A 13,969-nucleotide genomic window follows, 5' to 3' on the forward strand; every position below is an offset into this window, starting at 1 on the left:
CTCCACACCCTGTGAGGAGGATGAGAAGAACACGAGCACCTCGGCCTCCCCCTCACGACTGATCCTGGATCCTGGGGGAGATGGGGAAGGGTTTGGAGCCCCAGGAGGGGCTGAGGGAGCTGGGAAGGGAATCAGCCTGGAGAAAAGGGGGATCAGGGGATCAGATCAGGGCTGGGAAGGGGCTCAGCCTGGAGAAAAGGGGGATCAGGGGGCCTTGTGGCTCTGCACAGCTCCTGACAGGAGGGGACAGCCGGAGGGTCGGGCTCTGCTCCAGGAACAAGGACAGGAGGAGATGGAACGGCCTCAGGCTGGGCCAGGGCAGGCTCAGGGGGGATATCAGGAAGAATTTCTTCATGGAAAGGGTTGAACTTTGGCAAGGACTGCCCAGGGAGGTTTGGAGTGCCCATCCCTGGAGGTGTCCCAGAAAAGGCTGGAGGTGGCACTCAGTGCTCTGGGCTGGTGCCAACGTGGGGATCCGTGACAACTTGGACTCAATGCTGGAGGATTCTTCCAACCTCTGGGACTCTGTGACTGCTCCCGAGGGACCCTGGCGGACACGGGCAAGGCGGGGCTGCCGCCTGCCCCCCACACAACATGGCGGGCACGGCCCCTCAGGCGCAGCTGCCACTCAAACCGAGCGAGCCAATCAGGGGCCGCGGCTGCCGCGAGGGGGCGGGCTTTCCCGGATGGCGCGCGCGTGCGGTCAGGGCCGCGGAGGAATCTGGGCCGCGCGGCTGTGCTGCGGCTGTTCCCAGAAGTGACGCAACCGCCGGCGCTGGCCCGGTGACCGCGTCCCGCGTGGTCGCGACAGCGGGGGGGGATGTCGCGACATGCGGGCCCTGCCGGGAGCGCTGAGATACTGCTGGCGCCGCCAGGGCGGCGTTCGGGAGCGCGGTGTCCGGGGTCAGCGGCAGACGCGGCGTGCGCGGCCGCTGTGCTCTTCCGCGCGTCTCGCCATGTGGGAATGTTTTCTCGTTTATTGTGAATTTATTACCTACAACGGCTAAAACTTTTGGAGCTGGTTCATTTTTATTTTGTTTTTCCTAAATAAATGAAGTTGGAGGTAACTTTCCTCTGGACGTTTCCAGTCTGGCAAGGCGCAGCCCACTGTTTGCCAATACTAACCCACAATCACCTTATTTTTATTGAAATTTACGGATCTTTTTCCCAATGTGACATATTCTGAGCGCCGAAACCTTTAAGGCAGGGCTTGGATCCAGATCCCGAGCCCTGGTTAACCACCTATGCGCTATTTCTATACTTTATGTGTATTCTGTACCACGTCTCCGCCCATGGCAGGGGTTGGACTGGATTGACCCTGGGAGAGCCTTTCCAGCCGCAACTGCTGCGGTGATTCTGTGGTTATCCAGCACCACAGCCGCTCCCTCGGTTATTCTGCACGGCTTTCACGAGCTCCCGTTCCTGTCCCGGTCCCCCATTTGCAGTGCCTGTGCCGTTCCCGGGTCCCATTCCCGGTTCCCGCTCCCGGGGCGTGTCCCGCGGACTCTTTTTTCCCGCCGCCCCCCGCGCGCGCGGCGCTGGCGCGTGCGTCACGCGCGGGGCCGCGCAGTCGGCGCGCGGCCGCTGCCGGGAGCGGACCCGGACCCAGCGCCCGCTCCGCCGCCATGGCCGCCGCGCATCCAGGCCCCGCCGCGCCCGCCGCCCCCGCCCCGCCGCCTCCTCCCGCCGCTCCGGGCATCCTCATCGGCGACCGGCTCTACTCCGAGGTGTCGCTGACCATCGACCACTCGCTGATCCCCGAGGAGCGCCTCTCGCCTACCCCTTCCATGCAGGACGGGCTGGACCTGCAGTGCGAGACCGACCTGCGCATCCTGGGCTGCGAGCTCATCCAGGCGGCCGGCATCCTGCTGCGGCTGCCGCAGGTGAGCCCTGCCGGGGCTTCCAGGGGGGCCGGGAGGGAAGGGAAGGAAAGGAAGGGAAGGGCGGGCGCCGCCATTGTGGCGGCGGGAAGGGCGTGAGGCGGCGCGGGGGGGCGGCGGCGCCTCACACAAAATGGCGGCGGCTGGGCCCGGGCGCTGACTGGGCTCCTTCTCCCTCCTCCTGCTCTGCCCTCACAGGTGGCCATGGCGACGGGGCAGGTGCTGTTCCATCGGTTCTTCTACTCCAAGTCCTTCGTCAAGCACAGTTTCGAGGTGAGCGCGGCCCGGGGGCACCGGGGAGAGGGGAGAGGGCGGCTGGGGCGGCCACGCGCTACGCAGGCCGCTCGCTTCGAGCCTGGCGGATTTGCTTCTAAGTTACGTAATTCTCACTTTATCTGGGTTGGATATTGTTTGCTTACCGGAAATGGGGCTTCTTTTCAGATTGTTGCTATGGCCTGCATCAATCTCGCGTCCAAAATCGAAGAAGCGCCTCGTCGGATAAGGGACGTGATCAACGTGTTCCATCACTTGCGGCAGTTAAGAGCAAAAAGGTAAGATCAGCTTCGTTATGAGCATAAGCACCTGTTACCACTAATGTTCGCTGCAGTTCTCAATTCACAGTATTTTTCCAGGCTAAGTTCAACGACCTAAAATTGAGAAGGGAGTGCCCGTTGGCTGCTGTGTAGGCAGTACAGTGCAATCTCGGCTGCTTCTGCTTTTGTTCACTTGGTAGACCCGTTTGTCGTTGTTGATGTAGCTACGAGTTACAATTGGCAAGTATTGGTTCTAGTTTTAGGACCATGGTTGTGGCTTCAGGTCTGTTTGTTGCTTTTTTTGGCGTTTCATAGTTACTGTAAGATAGTCTTAGGTGTGCGTAGCCAGTTAGTGAGTTGCTGTGTATTCTCCAGTTTTTTAGCCATACTTAGGAGTCCTGATGGCATTTTTTCTAGTTAATCTGTTGCTGTCCAAGTGTGGTTGTGATGTTAAGAGAGTACCTCTTAAGAAGGAGCTCAACTTTCAGTGGTGGAAATACCTTTTAAAAAAAGCTATTTTAGAAAGTACCTGAGAAAAGGCCTGGTTTGGCCTGCCGTGTTTGCAGCTGTATTGATGGGGAGCCTGTAATTGAGTCTGGGAGGCTGAAGGCATTTTGGAGTGCAGAAGGTGAGAGCGGCGTTGTTCTGGCGTGCTTGTGCAGATGGAGTGGGGCTCACCTGGCCGTGTGCAGGTGGGGTAGAGCCGTCCCATTTCAGAGTTTTAGTGCTTCTCTTTGTGTTTAAAGCAGCGTTTTTTATGTGTAAAGCACGGAACCGATGCGTTGAAGGGAGTTCTCTAGGTTTCTGTTAAACACGAAGTCTCCTTAATTCTGTCGGGCAGCACTGTCACAGTCTGGAACTGGAGACTTCGGCTTTGTTTCTGGTGCCTGATTGCTTAAAGTTTCAGGTACTCTGTAGTTACAAAAGGATTTTGCTTTCAGCTACAGTGTTAAATTCACACTTCATTTTCCTGCCCTGTGTCACCAGGTGACGGCAGGAATTTAAACTCGTGTTGTGCGAGCTTTTCTGAGAAGCAGAGTAGAAATCCCTTAGGGAAGCCAGCTGTTTGTTGGTGTCTTTATCCTGGTTATGCTTCTGTTGAAGCCGGAGCTTTGGCTTTTGCTGCCTCCTGATAGTGTTGTCCTAGTTAGTTCCAGATCCAAGAAGGAAGAGTTGGTGTTACACTTTGGAGTTTGGCTTTGTTCTGGCTGGCCTTTAAGGCTGTTCTCCCCGATGGCCCTGAGAGAGCTGTGTGAAGTTATGCCAGGTGTGGATTCAGTGGGATTGTGTTCCACAGCTATTAAGGGAGTCTGGTTATTGGAATTGCTGGAGCAGGCTCAGTGATTAGTAATGTTCTGGCCTCTGTCCAGGCAGTGAAGGTTAATTAATCATATGCCTTGCTTTTCTTTGCAACGAGAATACAAATTAGTTGTTTCTTTGTGCTGTGTGAAGGATCAGAGAAACTGAACTTAACCTGTGAATTTAAATCTTTCCAGCTAGCCTGTTGCAAATCCCAACTTGTGCATGTTACGTGGTGCCTAAAGTGCATCATGTCCAGAGAAATCGTGCACTGCTACCCATTATTTTCGGGAGAAATGGGTATTGTTGCTCTGCGATTCTGAGTGAATCTGCATGAAATTAACCTTAAAAATGCTGCAGTCTGACATTCAGACTTGCACAACCCCCTCCCCTTTTTTTTTTTGTAGCAAGCAGGATGTAAACGTTTTTCTGTACTTTTTACAAGCTGACAGTTCCATCACCTGTACACGTTATTAACTTCAACTCTTTTTTCCCTTGCAACCGACTATACAGCGACCAGCTACATTTACCAAAGCCTGGGTGATGTGGAGTGGTACATAAAGATGAAGCTGTCGTCATGGCAACAGTGAGTGAAGTATCGAAAATCCCCAAGGAGAAGCCAGTGCTCTGAGCATAGGTCACTGGAATCGGGGGACTAACAGGTTGGCCGCTGGTGAACCATTTGGAAGAACTCCTGTATCTTGTTATAAGCTTTTTTCTTTGCTGTCCAGGTTTTTAGAATACTAGCTTGACTTTTTTTTTATTATTTTTTACTGAAGCTAACACTTAGGCTGTAGTTAGTCTCTCACACACAACCCAGAACTGAAACAGGCTGCTGTACTTTCTTTTTTAGTCTAGCATTTCTGTTAACTGAAGCTCTTAACCTGCACACGAATTTGGGGTAGTTTGGGTAGGCTTTGCTTTCTTTCTTAACCAGTTTTGGGTTCTTAGTTCCACTTTCTGGCTCTGTATAATTGCAGCTTGAATTCACAGTAAAACAAGGGTATGGAAGTCTTGAATTTGTATATTTTTATCAATTTTGATGTAAGCAGTCCCTTCTATGTACCTGTTTGCAGAACTGGGAATTGCATTGGAATTTTCTTTTTATGAGACATGTAGTCAACCGAGGTGGTATTTCTAATGCTGAGAAGTAAGAAAAAGCTAAATAAGTGTTTTGGACAAGCATATTTTCTTGGGGATCTTTACGAGCATATGTGATGTAGAACTGCATGTAAAAATGTTTGTGTGCATGGAGAAAAGCTCGTACTATGGAAAAACTGCTTTTTAAATAACTGTGTGCCAAAACCTCTCTGTTCTGAGCAAAGTGCAATTGTTGTTTAATGTAGAATGTAGTTTGAAGTTGATTTTATTTCTTTGAACTGTGCCTGAAAGCTGCAGAAGGTCCTGAGACTGGAAATGTGACTGGTGTGGTGCTGTAATCTCACATGGTGCTTTGAGGTGCTCAGTCAGCTGTTCCTCACTCAGGGGCCCTGCACTGGGGCTGCAGTAATGACACACATCCCTAGTGCCTTCAGACTGCTGCAAACCTGTGCTGCTTGTGGTTGTGATCCTGGAGACAAACAGAGAACTGGTGTTCTTGTACTGACCAGCATAACAGATCTCTGCTCTGAGGTGAGGTGCTGGTGCCCTGCTGTACTTGTCACGAGTGCTGTGCTCATTAGGAACAAAACTCCACGCAGGGCACTGCTCCTCCCAGTACTAGTCATGCCAAAGACATCAAAGTTCAATATTGCACCAAATGAAGCTGCTGCTCTGTGGAGAACTTAGGTCTCATTTGTCAGAGTGATTTTTAAAAAGGGTATTTGTAATTTATTTATTGTTACAAACACATTACAGTGTGTGTTAATCTTCGGGGTTGTTACACAATCTAAATCGCAGTCAAGTTTTTATCTAAGTGTTGGATTGCCTTCCCAGAGGGACCACTGTGTGCTCTGTTCTTTAAGATGAAGTCTTGCCTGGAGCTCTAGTGCTGGTCTGTAGGAACAGATTCCCAGTAGGAACTTGCAACACTCCTTGGCTATACAGAGTTTGAAGCTTATATTTCATATATAAGCTTATAAATTCCTTTTCTCTGGTTTGGTACTTGGTCCAAAGATAGTTCTTGGACTGAGAATTAAGTGCAGCACTGGCAAAGTTCCTCTTTTTTTGTAGTAGAAAACAAAGAAGTTTCTCAAAAGGGAATTTCTGAAGTTTGTCACTTGTAAATAATTGTTTACCAACATTGCAGAGTTTATGGCAAAAGTATTAAATTGGTGAATCAATGCAGTGGAGAACTTACCTGTGCCAGTTATAAGGTGCAGTAAAACACTTAAATCTCCTGTAGATTTTTCTTTTTCCATGAGTGGATAAAAGGCTGTATTTGTCTGGACGTCCTGTCTGGGTAAACTGATAGTTTTCATGGCTTCCTTAGGGCTGTAGGACTGGTGACCAAAGGAGTGTGGGACAGCAGAGTAAAGCAAAGCACACTTGGCATCTTGGGTTTCCTGTCCTGTGCTCTGGAACCTGGGCCAAGTGTGACCTCTTGGTGCTGATCCCATGGCCCTGTGTAAGGACAGTGGAAACTTTAAATGCAGTACAAGCTCCCATCTGTCCTGCTGCACTTGGAGCCACCTTAACTTCGTGCCAGAGCTCCCAGGGAGTGCAGGGACACGTGCAAGGTGGGCTGGATGATCCTGAGCAGTCCCACTGGAGACTGTTAACAGACTGCAAGTCATGGCTGTCCTAAGTGTGTAACCCAAGATCTCCCACCTGTGATGGAGCTTTCTGCTGACAAACAGCCTGAACTCCTGTTGGTGCTGCTCTGCAGATCCTGTTAATGCCAGTGATCTGGAGATGAAATTGTGGAGAGCAGTACTGAAGGAAGGGTTATCAACACCAGTAAAATTGATGGGAGTGAGCTGGAAGTGAATCAGTTTCACTGTTGGGAAGAGCTCAGCTTGGTTATTCCACTCTCCCACTCCAGAGCACTGCTCAGCCTGTCTATGTAGTGCTGAAGTGTTGGACAAAAGCAGCTCCTCACTGAAGTATAACTACTTCCTAAAGAGCTTGAAAAGCTTTTAATTTTCAGTTGATTTATAGGGAGAAAAGGACAACCATAAACAAAATAAAACATCTCCTGATTTTGGGTTTATTTAGAGGAGCTGAAATGAAAAACGTTGTAAACTTGCCCTGGTGAGTGAGAGTAACACTTAACTAGAGAAGTTACTCTGCTGTAACATGGAAAACCTGGAAAACCTTTAAATAATGAGACAGTACTTGACTTGCAGGTGCAGCCTGGCACCAGGAAGGGCAGTTGTTCATTGCAGAGCTGGCAGCTGCATCTCAGCCCCTTGGGAAGAGCAGGGACAGCTCATGCTTCAGGTGCATGGTGGTACAAGATGCTTTCAATTAGAGAAGGTTTTGGGGCCTGTCCAGGTGACTGCAGAGGTCATGGCATAAACTGGATTATTCCAGCCTTGTCATTAATTAACCCTTCCTGGGGTGGGAACCTTGGTTTTTTGAGTCTTTTTTTCTGTTCTGTGACCTGTCAGGGAAGAGAAGTGAGATCCAAGATCCACTCATGTAATTTGCAAGTTGGCAGTGAAATATTTTGTCTAATACAACAAAAGCTGTGTTTTGAATCCACTTTGCATTACTTTTTTTTCTTTTGAAGGTAATGTTAAATAAATTTGTGACTAGTGCTTGGTGTGTATCGTGTACACAGACTGTGGTTTATTAGAGCATAACAAGCTGCAAAAACATTATTCTGCTTTGGAAAGCACATGGAATGTGTGAGGCATGTTACAGGGAAAAAGCTGGTCTGTTTTCAGGAGGAAGTGGATTAAAATATCCGGTGTGGAATGTTGAAAGGTCAAGTCTAATCACGGACAAAGCAAATATGCAATGGAGTGACACTTGTGCATCAAGTACAGAAGGTTTTTGTGATTAAACATGCTGTGGACAGTTCAGGGTTTGGACTTGGGAGGAATTAGGATTGACAGTGCTGGAGTTTGAGATGTCTCTCTGAAGTGAGCTGTTGTTTTGCACATGCAGACAGGAGCAGGATCATTCCTGGTGCCCAGAGTCCCAGGCAGATCCATGTCCCAGGTTAATCCTGTGCTTCACTCAGCTTTTCACACATCACAGGGCAGGGCTGGCTTCTCTGAAGGGTCAATCAGCTGCTCTTCAGTGCATAGGAAACTGCAGTTTCTAGAGCACAAGTTGCTACTTTAATGCCAGTGAGAACCCTGGTGTGGCTTATTCTGCTTTGAAACCCTGCCTGGCACAGGACTCCTTCTGCCACCTCTGGCACGGAGAGGAGAAGTTCTTGGGAGTGCCCCCATCAAGCCAACTCCTTCAGCAGCTGGAGCAGTGCAGTTTGCATACACAGGAGCAGAAGGTTATTTTTTTTATCTCAGCCATCTAATCTGTAGCTAGCCGAAAGCAGCAACTAAACTAGTTTATCTAAACTTGGACAGCACAAGATTAATGCTTAAACTTGCTTGCAGGAGTTGAAAACCGGTTTCTGTTGCCATTAGTTGGTTGGAAGGGAAAACAGAGTTGCCGTTATTTTTGGATATGCAAAACAGTTTTGATTTTATTTCTTGCAAACTATAGGACTCCAAGCCCACTGATACTTGATCAGAACTACATAAACACCAAAAATCAAGTAATCAAAGCAGAAAGGAGGGTACTGAAGGAGTTGGGATTTTGTGTTCATGTCAAGCATCCTCATAAGGTGAGTTCTCAATAGTAATGTAATTGTAATTCTTACTCTACCTTGGTGGCATCACTGGGAGCTGTGGAACAAGAAACACAGGTGTCAGAATGACCTGAATTCTTTTCTTTATTCCCTTATAGTTATTAAAGCTTTTGCCAGGGTACTTGGGCAAACAGCCATATTGACTGTGAAAAAAGTCACTTCCCTGGGAAAGGGTAAAGGTGGCTGGTTTGAAAATAGCAGAAAAGTAGTGAGATAAAGAATTGTGTGAATGTGATGGGCTGACATGAGAGCTTAGAGTGTGTGCTTGGAGAGAAGGAGCCCCCATTGTTTGGGCATACTGTTTGATTTCATTTTGACATATGTATATATGTACTCCTGCTTTATGTGTTGAAACTGAATCTCTTTTTTCTTTCTCCTCCTCCTTATTCCTCAGATCATTGTTATGTATTTACAAGTCCTAGAATGTGAACGTAATCAAACCCTGGTACAGACAGCCTGGTAAGTTGCTATTTTCCATTCTTTTCCTAGCCAGGAAAATAGTAGCAGAAATAACAAGCCTGCTGATCCCTATGCAAAGCAATGAATGTAAGTCACCACCCAAACACATTTGGACAATCTTGTGGTGCTTGTTTCTGCTTACTATTTTCATGGCCTTATTCCAGCGTAGCGATGGAGAACTCAATTTAACTTTGTTCTTTTTTCTACTCTTTGATTGAAGGGTAGTCCCTGCTGGTAAGTCATAGAGCTCTGCCCTCTGCACCTCAGCCCATGACCTGGGGATGGCTGCTTTGGCTGCCCTTCTCTCCAGCCAAGCCAGTGCAAGCCTCAGCGAGTTCACTGCCGTCACCCAAAGCCATCGGGCAGCACCTCCTAGTTCTGTCCTGGCGCCAGGATTTGTATATTTGGTTCTAGAAGTAAACTCTTACAACTGTTTCTCAATGTCTTTGTTGCCTACCTGCTGTATGTTAAAGGACACGTGGGGGACAATTCTACCAGCATTTCTTTCATTGATGTAACATTTAAACTTGAGTTAAGCAGAGGGTGACAGTGCATGCAGCATGTTCACTTAGCAGCCCGGCTGGGCATGGGGGTGTAGAGTCCTCACTGACTGACTGCTGTTCTCTCTCCCATGTTGGGAATTGAGAAATCCATGGAGCTCTGCTGCTCACCCCATCTCTGGGTGGGTGTTACTGGCTGTGCCAGCCCTGTGCAACAGCAGCAGCTCTGGAGGTCGGGGCCCAGTTCTAACTCACGCATCTTTTCCAACACTCTGAGAGCAAACAGGGTGCATCTCCCTGGATGAAGTTAAAGTGACTCAAAGCACCCAAAATTTAAATGTACTCAGCGTTTTATGAGCTCTGCAGGTTGCACAAAGCCTCTGGATAATGGTAGGTTGAAAATGCACCTTGCTCTCCTGATGGCTCTTGAGTTTTACATTGATTTTTAAATACAAACCCATTGGTGTTTAAGACAATCAGCTGGAGAGATGCAAAGTGCTTGTTAAATTGTAACTCAGTGGACACTTCCAGGGTAACTTCAGCTAGGAAGTGGCCATTCCAAACTGCTTGGATTTCCTGCTACACATTACTGCCTTGGGGATTAAAACAGTGGCAGTGCTGCAGACTGTCACAGTGACACATGTAAACATCCAGCACAACCTGAAGGAAATCACATGTTCAATGTAACAACAGAAAAAATAATAAAGTCAATTGAGTCTCCAGTATTGTTATCCTCTGAAAGAAAAGCAAATGGAGTCCCAACCCGTGCTGCTTTGTTTTTTCAGGAATTACATGAACGACAGCCTCCGGACGAACGTGTTTGTCCGCTTCCAGCCGGAGACCATCGCGTGTGCGTGCATTTACCTCGCTGCTAGAGCCCTGCAGGTGAGCCCTGCCTGCTCTGAGCTCTGCCTTCCCCTGCTGCTGCTCTGCTTACAAGGAAATTCACGGAAATATTCCAGCAAAACCCAACCTGAAATCTCCACTAAGCTTCTCCTTGTTTGATTTTCAGATCCCGCTGCCTACCCGTCCCCACTGGTTCCTGCTCTTTGGCACCACGGAAGAGGAGATTCAGGAGATCTGCTTAACAACTCTGAAGCTTTATACCAGAAAGAAGGTGAGTTTGACATGTTGGGGTTTGCTGCTTGATGCTCAGTGCAGCTTGAGCTTGAGTTATGGTTGTCCAGAAAAGTTTGGGAATGCCTAATATAGATGTGTTAATGGGAAGGACTCCAGTAAGGAGAGAACAAATTCTGGAAGTTACATTACTGGATAGATCATTAAAAGCCAACTCAGTATTTTTCAGAAATGAGATGAAATAGGAATTACATTAGTTCAGCTTCTTACCTGGTTGTTAACTCCACAGCCCAATTATGAATTTCTGGATAAAGAAGTAGAAAAGAGGAAAATGGCACTACAGGAAGCAAAACTGAAAGCAAAAGGTTTAAATCCAGATGGAACTCCAGCACTCTCAACACTGGGTGGCTTTTCTCCTGCATCCAAACCATGTAAGTCTGTTTTCTGAACAGAAAAACCTTTTTTTTGTTTGTTTTTTAACATAGATTTTAAAACCAGCCTTAAAAACCTTGAAACCAGATTAAAAAGAAAAGAGATGCTTTATTCTACATTTCCTCAGATATGAGAGTGATACATTAATAATGTGCACCCTTAAGAGAATAATGAAGCAGGAGTTGCTGTGTGGTCTGTGATGTGAAGAGAGGCTTTTTGGATTTAATTTTTGGGGTGCTGCAGTAGCCTTCATGCCTCCTTTTGCAGCAGGCATCTGTGAAAATTCTTTCCCCTGATTGTTTTTAATGCACTTGGCGACTGTTTGGTGCAGTGAGGGCAGACAGCTGGTGGGCAGGAAATGGAGGAGGGAGAGGCCCAGCACTGCCTTGGCATCAGAGGGAATTAAATGGAGCATGTATGCTGAACTGGCCAGTCTGTCTGAGCTCTCAGGGTTTCTCCTGAAGAGTCCTGAGTTTTCAAAGGTCTCTGGGCTGGGCAGTGTGAATTTCTGACAGAACAAGAGAAGTGTTTTCTGCAAGGAGGGAGCCAAGGTTGGAACAGTTTAAAAGCAGGAGCTCTGGTGGGCTTAACAGCCTTTCCATGAAGGGTGAATCCATCTCTGGTCTTTACCAGCTGTCTGTAGAGACAGACTGACATATTAACTGGATAATTTTATTTGTTACTCATTTATATTTGTGCCATTATTGTAAAGATGAAATCTAATTTTGCTGGGTCGGCTTAATCCCTTCTATAGCACTGGAAATAAATGCCGACGTAAGAAGTTCTTTTGGCCCCAGGTGAGCGTGGCTGTGTGCCCTGAAGGTGCCAGTGCTGTTCCTCCTTCATATGCAGAGGGTTTCCTCACAAATATCCCATTCCAGGAGTGAATACAAGTGGAGAGATGGGACGAAATAATAGTTAGTCCTGGTGATGGTCCCTGAGCAATGTATAGTGTGTTTATTACAAAGGATGAATAAAGAACTGATTCTGAATTGAAATTTAATTCCTAGCTTCCCCAAGAGAAGTAAAAGCTGAGGAGAAATCTCCAGTGTCTGTGAATACCAAAACCGTTAAAAAAGAGCCAGAAGAGAGGCAGCAAACCTCCAAGAGCCCTTACAACGGGTAGGTAAAACTCTCCTGCTAAGAGAAGGCTTGAGTAGAAACGCAGTGCAGGGAGCTGCTCCCGTGCCCCTGTGGCGTGTGAGTGCTGAGCAGTTTGGTTTGTGCCCTGCAGGCTGAGGAAGGAGAGCAAGAGGAGCCGCAGCAGCCGCAGCGCCAGCCGCTCCCGCTCCCGGACAAAGTCCCGCTCGCGCTCCCACAGCCCCCGCAGGCAGTGAGTGGGGCTGGGCTGGGCTGGGGGGCTGCTGCCTTCGGGGGCACTCCTGAGTGCCGGCCAGCAAAAGGGAGGGGAGGCCGTGGGGCTGCGCTTGAGGGTTCAGGCTGTAAAATTAGCCTGTCCTAACTGCACTGTCCCTGGGGAGTCGGTGCTGGGCTGCTGCCAGTCTTCCCTTGTTAGTCTTCACGAGGATCCCATTACAAGTGAGAGCAGTCTCTGGGAGCACAGTGCCCTTGGAAGGGGACAGAAGTGCCCCAGGTGTGCAGCCTCCTTGTGTCAGTGCTCCCTGGTGCAGTGCCTGGCTCTTCAGGGCTCTGCCCCTCTTGTGGTACAGGAAGAGAGGGATGCAGTGAGAGCTGCTGGCTTTAAATAGGGATTTCCTAAGAATCTTCAGGCTCACATTGGAGGCTGCCAGCTTAGATCTCAGTGTAGTCACTGAAGGAAAAAACAACACCCAGTCAGTGATCTGGTGTTGACAGAAGACTCTTGAGACAAGGTGAACAAAAGATGCTGCACTCTGGTTTTAGTGTGAGCTGTTTATTTTCAAATGAGCTCAACTAAAAGACTCACAAGAGTGGTTGGGGTTGGAAGGGCTTGAAATCCCACATGACTGACCCCAGCCTTCCATGGGGCAGGTTCTGAGACGTTCCCTGTCCTTCCTCACTTACCCCTGAGGGACAAAGGGGGACACTGATTCCTTGCAGTACCTTGGGAGCTGTAAGCGCTGATGTCTGTGTGCTTTTCCCGCTGTGGGGATACGCTCTAAGCTGTAACTGTTGCCTCTCGTGCAGCTACAACAACCGGAGGAGCCTGTCGGGCACCTACAGCTCCCGCTCGCGCAGCCGCTCGCGCAGCCACAGCGGGAGCCCCCGGCGGCACCACAACCACGGCTCGCCCCACGCCAAGGCCAAGCACGGCCGCGAGGAGCTCAAGGGCAGCAGCAGGCACGGCCACAAGCGGAAAAAGTCCCGCTCCCGCTCGCAGAGCAAGTCCCGGGAGCACTCGGAGGCGGCCAAGAAGCACCGGCACGAGCGCGGCCACCACCGGGAGCGGCGCGAGCGCTCGCGCTCCTTCGAGCGCTCCCACAAGGGCGGCAAGCACCACGGCAGCGGCCGCTCGGGCCACGGCCGGCACCGCCGCTGAGCCCGGGACCGCGCGGCTGGGCCGGCTCTGGCACCAAGTCCTGGGACTGCAGGGCCGGGCCAGCTCCAGCGCCGCCGCTGAGCCTGGGACTGCGAGGCCGGGCCAGCTCCAGCGCCGCTGCTGAGCCCTCAGACCGCAGGGCTGGGCCAGCTCCGGCGCCAGGCCCACGGACTGCAGGGCACCACCGCCAGGTCTGCAGCAGCTTCAACCCCGTCTGGTTTCCTAAAAGGTGTACAAGAAATTTTTTTCTCGTGGGAAAGAAACTGTTACCAACTTTTGCACATAATACCTTAGCAGTATCCCAGAGGTGGCAAACGATCAGGTTCACTGTATGTATTAGAGTTGTGTATTGTTTATTGAGCTGAGAACTGGAGAAAGGATTTCTGTAAAAAAGTAAAACGTACATTATTTTTATACCAGTCAATTGCAGACGCTTATATTTAAGTATAGTTATTTGTTTAAACATGGTGGAGACTTTCTTACACTGGTTTTAGTCTGCATGTGTTCAAAGATTTTTACAAAAAATAAAATATAAAGCTTTTTTTTTT

The 13,969-nt window shown here is 49.1% G+C and overlaps 1 protein-coding gene across 1 annotated transcript; it reads left to right on the forward strand.

Annotated features, from left to right (window-relative positions):
- Positions 1-1,625: 1,625 nt before the first annotated feature.
- CCNL1 (cyclin L1) lies at positions 1,626-13,969 on the forward strand. The gene is made up of 11 exons (XM_063167438.1): positions 1,626-1,883; positions 2,079-2,153; positions 2,322-2,431; positions 8,330-8,450; positions 8,869-8,933; positions 10,219-10,318; positions 10,446-10,550; positions 10,800-10,941; positions 11,953-12,064; positions 12,177-12,275; positions 13,070-13,969. The coding sequence occupies exons 1-11, from the start codon at positions 1,626-1,628 to the stop codon at positions 13,419-13,421; spliced, it is 1,539 nt and encodes a 512-aa protein (XP_063023508.1). The 3' UTR covers positions 13,422-13,969.

Source organism: Melospiza melodia, chromosome 12, assembly GCF_035770615.1.
Source record: "Melospiza melodia melodia isolate bMelMel2 chromosome 12, bMelMel2.pri, whole genome shotgun sequence".
In the NCBI taxonomy this organism is placed as follows: domain Eukaryota; kingdom Metazoa; phylum Chordata; class Aves; order Passeriformes; family Passerellidae; genus Melospiza; species Melospiza melodia.